General features: G+C 45.0%; 1 protein-coding gene across 4 annotated transcripts in view; it reads right to left on the bottom strand.

The window, feature by feature from the left end:
- Psen1 (presenilin 1) overlaps positions 1-9,574 on the bottom strand; it is an 80,436-nt gene that overhangs the window by 59,881 nt on the left and 10,981 nt on the right. For 3 of the 4 annotated variants that reach the window (XM_023703377.1, XM_023703375.1, XM_004624844.2), the window contains 2 exons: positions 8,586-8,655; positions 8,353-8,492 (listed from right to left, as the gene is read on the bottom strand). In XM_023703377.1, the coding sequence (XP_023559145.1) occupies positions 8,353-8,439 (87 nt within the window). In that variant the 5' untranslated portion in view covers positions 8,440-8,492; positions 8,586-8,655. The remainder of the gene's footprint in view (positions 1-8,352; positions 8,493-8,585; positions 8,656-9,574) is intronic. The other variant, XM_023703383.1, reaches the window with a different exon arrangement.

Below are 9,574 nucleotides of genomic sequence, written 5' to 3'. Positions count from 1 at the left end.
TGTGTGGCCAGCTCAGCCCACCAGGGGGCGCGGCTGGCTGGCATGTGGTGCTGGGGGATCGAACCGCGGTCCCTGATGCTTTTGCCAAGCTTGTTCCAAGTAGGTGCTTTAGACCACTGAGCCATCTCTCCAGCCCCACAGCATATTTTGTTGATTGAATTACGTTATGTGTATTATTATTTTTTTTAGTATGAGTATTATTGTTTTGGGGTTTTGTGTGTGTGGTTTTAATTGAGACAGGGTCTTAGTATGTCGTGCAGGTGGCCTCAAACTCCCGGCAATCCTCCTGCCTCAGCCTCCCTCCCATGCTAAAATTATAGGCATGCACCACCACACCCAGCTAGTGTTAATATTATTTTTTTAATATTATTTGTTTGCTTAAATATTTATCTATAAAAGGAATCAATCCTCAGGCTGGGCTGTACCGCAGTGGCAAGCACTTGGCTAGCACACATAAGACCCAGGCTTGATCTCATAAACAAACCCTACTGAACTTCATATACATTGCTTGGATTTCTACACACAGAAATGTGGAGTTATAAGCCCACAGAAATTAAGCAAGTAATTTAAAGGACTGGCAAGTTAAGTGGAAAATGTGAAACAATTCTTAACAGAGCCAGTGTTTCCAGCAACACAGAGAATTCCATCCCGCACCTGCCCAAGCTTTCCTTGGAGGAAGAGGCACAATCTTCACTGTACTGCCAAAGCAAACTACCATTTCCCTGCTCAGCTGACAGCACTGGGCGGAGACAGCCCTTCCCACTGACGGCTCCTGTGCTAGGCTTACACCTAGCGCTCCTTGACAGATTATGAAGATCTGTGTTATGATTTTTCAATTTCAGTGTCATGCAAAAGCTACCTTGTTCTTATAAGTGTCACTAATATTTTCAGTTCTTTCTTTCCTTACTTCACTTTGCATAATTGAGAAAATTTTATTACTATGAACAGCACAACACTGTTAAGAGGCTGACTGAGGGCTGGGGAGATAGTTTAGTAGAATGCCTGGCAAGCATAAGGGCCTGAGTTCAACCCCTAGTTCTGCCAAGAAAAAAATAAAAATTAAAAAAAAAAAAAGAGGCTGACTGAGCCTGTGGATCTAACTCAGTCTTTTGTTTGTCTTTTAGAGCCAGGGTCACACTGTGCAGCTCAGGCTGTCCTTGTGCTCACTTTGTAGCCCAGGCTGGTCTCAAACTCCCAACTATCCGATGGCCTCAGCCTCCTAGGATTACTGGAGTGCGCCACCGTGCCCAGCTCTGTGTGTGTGTGTGCGTGTATGTGTATGTGTGTGCGTGTATGTGTATGTGTGTGTAATTTATTTATTACTCAGTTTACTAAGTTAAATGAGTCCTTTCCACTTTTTCCCTCAAGTCTCAAATTAACTTAGATATCATTTTAGACAGATGATACGCTTGCTCTCTGTTTAATTTTATAAAAAATTTCTCACATATATACCATTTCTGACAGAACTCAACAAAAAAAGGGAATGCAAAGCAAGGACCATTTTGTATCTGTATATGCAGCATAGTTAGGATAGATATACCGTTACTTTTGCTTAATTCAATGAGAAGAAAGATTTGTAGTAATAGTGTTTGGACAGGCTATTCTGTCTGCATCTTGTAGTATGGATAACCACTAAGAAGATAAGAATGTATTAATTATTGAAACTGTCCTATTAATCAGTTTTGAAACTGTCTTATTGCTATTTGTTTCTCAATAAAACAAAATAAAAAAATTTCTCACATGGAACCGGGAGATAGCTCAGTTCCTGCCTGGCAAGCACAAGGACCCGAGTTCCATCCTTGGGACTGCACACCAACCAGGCGTGGCAGCACACATGTATAATCCCAGCATTGGTGAGGCTGAGACAGGAGGATCACTATGAATCCAAGCTGCACAGTGACACCCTGTATCAAACAAATATAATTTTTTAATTTAAATTTAATTTCTCACCAAAAAATGACGCAGCCAGGCATGGTGGTGATCCTTACAATCCGAGAACTTGGGAGGCAGAGCAGGAGGACCATAGTGAGCCTGGGGCCAGCCTGGGCTATGCAGTGAGTCGAAGGCCAGTCTGAACTACAAAGTGACCCCTATCATCTAGAAAATGAGACCACTTTTGCTACTCTATGATTTTTTAACAATTTACTAAAGTTCTCTGCATTCATTGTTTTAAATCTGGAACGATAACTGCAAATGACCTTCATTTATAAAGACCAGGCGTATTATAATATAAATCTGGCAGCTGAAGGTAGATATACAAATGTTCTTCAGCACTGCTTTTTATATAAATCATTTTTGGTCGTTCAGTGATTACTAGTTTAAAGCTTTTTTAGTTAACAAATGACTTTTCATTTCAAAGTCAAAACAGATATTGAAAGTGTTTCCTTAAAAACTTTAGAAAATGTGAGTTAGAATAAGCTAATGTGAAAAAAATACTAAGGATTCAACTTATGTATCTAATATTTTCTTCTCCAATGTCACTTTTATTTATTAATGCAAATACAGCTGTTCCCAAATTCTGCGGCAATAGTAGCGCTCCACTCATGAGCTACAAAATCGAACCCCAGGGCCACAGAGATCGCTCAGCAGCATGAGGGTCTACCTGGAAAGTTCAAGGTCAGAGTTCGATTTCCCTGAACCTAGAACCACAACAAAAAACAGAACTCCAGCTGGGCTCAGAGAACTTGTTTCATCAATCACTTCATCCAAGCCATACTAAGGTCTGAAAATCAAGACTGTAATGTGTATCTATAAGGTTTAAAAAACAATATAAACTAGTTTCAGGTTTATTTCAAGAAGTTTACTCTTTTAAATCGTAGAAAAGCAAAAAAAAAAAAAAATCTCAGTTAACTCGTATAAAAAATGTAAGTGCATGCCCAATAAGAGCCATGAATTTTCATTGAGTTTCTACTTTCACTTTCCATTATCATATTTCTGTATCAGTAGAAACCAAGTGGAGGTTAACATGACCAATATTACAATAGGTCAAGGCCAAAGATCTCATCAAAATTTTGTAACGGAAAAAGGTAACTCTTAAAAATTATTTGATATAGTGAAAGCAAACCAAAGAATTACGACAGATAATTTACCATCAATAGACACACTACAGAAAAACACCCAGCATCCTTGTTGTTACTTCCTATCCAGTACACGTATGGTACAGGAAGCCAAGAACTTCAGCTATTTCACAACTTGTAAACTTTGCCTTCTTTCAGAGATGGCCAAACCACTGGCCTTGCATCTTCTTACCTTCACGCCCTGTGGACTCATCAACCACCAGCAAAAACAAATGCAAGAGCTAGGCTGGCTTCTAGTCAGAGGTAGAATAAGGCCACGGAAGGCAATAAAACCTCCACCTGAAGGCCCTTTTCTACAGAAGCAGGACAGCTCTCCCTGAGGATAAAGAGCACTGGCTCTCCACTGTGGCCTTGTGACAGGTCAGGCTCTCTTCCATGGTTCTATAACAAACTGTAGGTCTGCACCCACACTGTGGGGTGAGGTGGGTAGATCAGCAACAGAGGCAGCCAGGGAAGAGCCTCTTCCCCTAGGACAGGGCAGGGACACAGGCAGCCAGGGAAGAGGCCTCAAGACAGGGCAGGGACATGGGTAGGCCAGAGAAGAAGCCCCTCCCCCAAGACAGGGCAGGGACACAGATGGCCAGGGAAGAGGTCTCTGAAGGCAGGGTGGTGACACTGAGGGCCAAGGAAGAGACCCCCAAGACAAGGGAGGGACACAGTTGTCTCACTAAGAGCCCCCGGAAAAGGGCAGTGATACAGGTAGCCAGGAAAGTGGCCCCTGAGAAGAGGGCAGGGACACAGATGGCTGGGGAAGAGGCCCCTGAGGAAAGGGCAGGGACACAGGTGGCCAAGGAAGAGGCCCCGGAACAGAACCCAGAAACCAGCAGAGGAACTGCGCAGCAATCCCGTAGTCAGTCAAGAGAACCCATTTCAGATTCCCATTCAAGGCACCAGATTTTTAAATTCTCTCTCGTGCACTTCTGTAAGAAGCAGCTCCAGAACCATTTTCTACCTTTTCTGCCGAGAATGAAGCCACCTTGGTGTGAGTGACCTCCAGACTGCACAGGCAGCTCAGAACCACGGACAGAGCTCTGCCTTTAGGGAATGTGTTACCCAAATGTAGCCAACAAACATAAACGTAATTAAAAATTCCAAAAAGTGGGAAGCTGACAACGCCAGAAACATCTATGACACTGACAGCAGCTTTACCTGGGCAAGCTTTTCAGACAACCAAGATTCAAAAGGTAAATCAGGGCTGGCGAGATCGCTCAGAGGACTAAGCACCTGCTTAGGCAAGGCGGGATCGAACCCCATCCCACATGCCGCACCACCCCCGCCCCCAGGGTGTACTGAGCCAGAGACAGAGTCCCAGTGTGGTGGCTCATGCCTGTAATCCCAGCGCAGGGGAGGCTGAAAACAGAAGGATCACTATGAGTCTGAGCTGCATACTGAGACCCTGTACCACATACATAAAAAAAAAGGTGGGAGGTAACATCGAAACACTATTTTTTTCAGTGTTGGGGACCCTGCCTGGGCCATCACACGAGCTCCAGCCCAGCCCTTTCTATTCTCGTCAGGCTGTCTGGGCTGTGCTCAATTTGACCTTCCTGCATCAGCCTCCTGGAGCCTGGCCTGTTTTAGTATTTGTGGCAAAAATCTTCAGGATGTGTCATAAATGTCAGTTTTTTGCTTTGTGGCACAGGGTGTGAACCCAGGACCTCACAGGACAAGACAGCGGCCTCCCACAGGCTCCAGCCCTGGACAAGACCAGCCGTCTCTTGGTTGCTATTGGTTCTCGGGTTCAGATGCTGGGACTGGGAAAATGAAAGGGGAAAACCACCAAGAGTGCCCACCCTGTTCCTTTTCCCAGTCTAGAGGAACATAATGACGGCCAGGCACACCAGCACCCGCTTGGAATCCCTCTCCCTGTGAGTTCAAGGCCGGCCTGGGTTACACAAGCAAGTCCAAGGCCAGCCTGAACAGCACAGCGAGACCCTGCCTCAGAACACCCCCAAAGATAATACAATGATAAAACAGTGAACCACAGCTGACTACACACATGGCAGGTTCTGCTGGGTACTGATGTTTCAGTATCTGTAAGATATAGAAGGCTCTTCTTATTTAGGCCTGCCTAATCTACTGCATATTTTCTTAAAATATTTTAAATTGAAAAATACAAATACAATTTTAAAGGAAAGATGAAGTCACGTAAAGTAGGCACTGTACACAGACTGAAGCTACAGATGAGAAAATATTTTAAAAGCATATGGTCAACGTAAGTATCCCATCCCTCCTAAATGGATTTTCCATAAAACCAGTAATAAAAAGGCAAACGATCAGTGCTAACACTGGCAAAGAACATGAATAGACAACTCACGCATGAGCTACAAACAATCAATGACCGTAAGAAAAAGTCCAACCTCACTAACAGCTGGGGAAATACAATTAAAGGAACACGAGGGCTGGGGTGCGCGGGGCAGCACCAGGACACAGGAGGCCCGGTGCAACCCCAGCACAACAAAATAAGTAACGAGAGGCACCACTTAGGCCCCTCAGTCAGACTAGCATGCAAGGAGTTGGAAGCCCTAGCAACTGGAAGGATGCTAGCGAATGGGCCCGCAGTGCACTTGTAGGGTGAAGCCGCTCACAAGATCAATCGTTAATATAGTTTAAAACCCAGTCACAGAAACTATCTTTGAGAAACTCAATACATATACTCAAGGATCAATGAACTATCACTGTAGTATTACTGGTTATTGTTTAAAACCAGAAAATAGCAAGTATTTGTAAACAGAATAATTTTACATATTCACAAAAGAGGAAAAAATTGGACTAGAGCTACATGCATCAATACACTCATAAATTCCCAAAACATGGGAATGTCTCTTTTGCAATGGTAGTCATTTATATAAATTTCAAAACTGCCTTAACTTTTTCTCCAACTTTTATTATTCTTTTTGTGTGTGTGCATGTGACAGGGTCTTGCCATGCAGTTCAGGCTGGCCATGAACTCATCAAGTAGCCTAGGCTGGCACTTGGGAAGCTGAGGCAGGAGAGTAACTGCAAGTTCTTCAAGGCAGCCTGGCCATACAGTGAGTTCAAGGCCACCTACACGACACAGTGAGACCCCGTCCCAATTAAAAAGAAAGCAAACAGAAAGAAGACAGACAAAAACAAGGAGTAAGGGTACAGTTCAACAGTAAACACTTCCCTGGCATGCGCCTTCGGTTTGGTTTTTTATTTTCTATTTTTTTATGTATTTAGTACAGGATGTACAGGGTCTCACTACATACACAGATCGGTCTCAGTGATTCTCCTGTTTTCAGCCTCCCAAGCGCTGAGATTACAGGTGTGCGCCACCATGCCCAGTCTCAGTTGCTGGCTGAGTGTCCCCAGGGCAGGGCCAGCATGGCACACTGGGAATTGAACCATGGTCCCTGTGCCTGCCTAAGCAGGCGCTTTAGTGCACTCAGCTATCTGGCCATCCCTCTAGTTTGATTAGTAATGACAAAAGGAAAAAGAGAAATGGTAGCGGGGAGAGAAAGGGAAGGAGAAGACAAGGGAGAGAGGTACAAAGACAAAGGGACAGAGAAAGCTTCATGAAAACACACTTCAAAGCCCTACTAGAAGGCAGTGATATAGGAGGATCTCAAGTTTGAGGCCAGCCTGGGCGATTTAGCAAGACTCTGCCTCACACTAAAATCGTAAGGGGGTGGGGGTGCAGCTTCTGAGAGTGTTCTTGCCTAGCAGATGAAAAGTCCCAAGGGGCTTGATCCCCAGCGCTACCCCAAAACAACAAATTAAAAAAAAAAAAAAATTCAAGCACTAAAACAGAAAGGTATACACAGTGAGTAGTCAGGATGTGAAAGTCTAACAAAGTCAGGGGTATGTGCTCGAAACACTTCACAACGACAATACGAGAAATAAAAATCCTTGGGCTAACCCAACCCACTATTTTCAGCTCTCCGACGGTCGTCAAACTCTGAACATGAGACTGAGCCTACGCATATGCTAGCCGACGGCTGACTTGGGGACTTAGCCCCATCCAATAAAAAAGGCGGAGAGAAGCAGCTCAGCGCAAAGTCTCCGCATTCAGTGCCCAGCGCTGAGACGACAGAAGAATGCACACAGCAGCTCACAGGGGAACACGCATCACAGGCTACCAATGCATGTACCGAACCCGAGAAAGTAAAGCCAAAGACATCTGCCCTTTGGAGCAAGAAGAACGCTCTCGGCGTTATCTTCAGCACACTATCTAACAGGTCAAGCCTGGAATGGTGCTGCAAGTTGCGTAAGACAGCCCGCTAATCAGGGAAGCCTTGGTTACCCATTTCCAAAAGGAGTTTCTTTCATACTTGTGCTAAGGTGACAAAACTGTGTTCCTGAACCTCTACTTTCAGGCAGACGAGGATAGTTGATCATGAACTTCTGCTCATACCAAATTTTTGAGCTAGAGAAGAATTCTGAGATTAGTAAGTAAATTACCTAACTGTACAGAAAAGTAAGGAATTCTGTATGTTCAGAGTAGTAAGAAAAGCTCCAAGCCACAAAGCGAACCTCCGTGGGTTTGCTTCCTCTCAGACTGACCCTGGGCAGGTGCCTGGTGGGCCCCAGCCCTGCGCTTCCCCAGGTCCTGCCCCACCTCCGAGTGCACAGCCAGGGAAGAGGCACCGGTGCCAGGCCACATACTATATCCCTTCCTGATTCCCGCCTTTGCACTCAGAATGTATTCACTGAGTCAATGAACACTTCTAAGCAATGGCTGCAACTTTTCTAGACACTAAAAAGTATAAATAAAATGTACTCAGCCCCACAGGAGCATTAGGAACAAAGGATGCAAACTAATACGCAATGTGGACTATGAGGTGCTTCCCTTCAGGAAGCTGGAGGTTTGAACTGCAAGGTGATGCGTGACAGCTAGAGAGGGAATGTAGCAGCCACATCTTAAAGAGCCCCATGGGGTTTGCGAGACAGGGCTTTGCAGCAACAACCACAAACCAGCCTTGTCTCTCCTGCCACCAAAGGGACGGACCAAAGGGTATGTTTTGTTCTCATTTGAAGTTCAACAAATACATAAATCTGGTAAAGTCAAGAAAGCCTGTCCCAGCTGGGCATGGTGGTACACACTCAGGAGGCTGAAGCAGGACAGCTTTGAGTTTGAGGCCAGCCTGAGCTACACAGGGAGTTCAAGGACTTGAAGTACATAGCTAGACCCTGTCTCAAAAACACTCAAGAAAGAAAGTCTTCCTACTCCATCCCCCCACCCCAGCATCTGGAGTTGAGGTTGGGGTAACTAATCCTCTAGCAAGAGAGCTCTCAGAAGCGGACACGGTACCTGGCTACGTACAATATTGCTCAGGTGGTTGTCCTCAGACATCTGTGCATTTTGGAAGTAGGACAAGGGTGCAGGTAACTCTGTCATTGGAGCAACTGTACACAAATACTTTTTCACAGAAAACAAAGCTTGTTGAGGGTCTAAAAAGGAAAAAGAAAACAGGAACATTGCGTAATATGATGATACTCAGATTTTTAAGACATTCTCATAAATTTCATTCAGCAGAAACAAACCTTTCTCTCATGTGTTCTCCCCCAGGCCTGCTGTTCTTGGACCTCAAGGGCTGTCGTCACTTGCAGGCTCCTGGATTAGGTCAGAAATCAAACTTTACTCAGTCATCCACAGCTGGTCAAAAGCTAGTAAATCCATTCATACCCATCAAATACTTACATGGCTAATTTGTAGACCAGAAATGTTGATTTGCCCCGACCTTTAACTGGCAGACATATTGTCAGTAGATGACACCTACCTTTTCCACAATGAGCTCTCAAACACAAAGATGCCGCCAGGCATGGTGGCACCGCCTGTAATCTTGACAATGGCGGCTGACGTGGACTGTTGTGAGTCTGGCCAGCCTGGGCTATATCAGTGAGTTCAAGGCCAGCCTGTACTGCATCTGAGACCCTGTCTCAAAAGAACCACATCTTTAAAAAAACAGATACCTAATGATTTCAGATTGAGAACAAAAGGAATTGACTGATTTCATGGATTTTTCCTTGTTTCTTTTTTTATGCTGATCACACCAACCTAATTTTTATCTCCATTAAGTATTTGTCCACAGTTCCTACTTCTGCAGAACTCTTGCTGTCATTTCATTTCACACTGATCACAACATTCCAAGGCAGAATGGATAGGTAACCTGCCTATTTCATAAAAGCAGAAGAGGGCACCAGAGAGATACTGAGTACTTTAAGTGGTAAGAAGCAAACTGCAGATCATATTTTTAAAAAATCTAAAAGTGGCCAGGGTTAGAGCACTGTGCTAGAGCGTGTTTAGCTTGCAGGAGATCTAGGGTGAACCCTCAGAAGCACAAAACAAAAGCAGCCATGCGCCCGGAGAAGTCTGACGAGGGGCTGAGCACACTCTCACACGCACGCACGCACGCACGCACGCAGTCCACACAAGCAGCAGACTCCTGCCTCGCAGCCTCCAGGGGCTCCTGGCACAACCTATTACAGACAGGACACAGACCTCCTGAGAGCCACAGGCCCAGGGCCTGGCT

Source organism: Octodon degus, unplaced genomic scaffold (genome assembly GCF_000260255.1).
Source record: "Octodon degus isolate 3935 unplaced genomic scaffold, OctDeg1.0 scaffold00007, whole genome shotgun sequence".
NCBI classification, from domain to species: domain Eukaryota; kingdom Metazoa; phylum Chordata; class Mammalia; order Rodentia; family Octodontidae; genus Octodon; species Octodon degus.
Note: the sequence above shows the minus strand (reverse complement) of the source record. Positions and strands in the feature narration are given on the sequence as shown.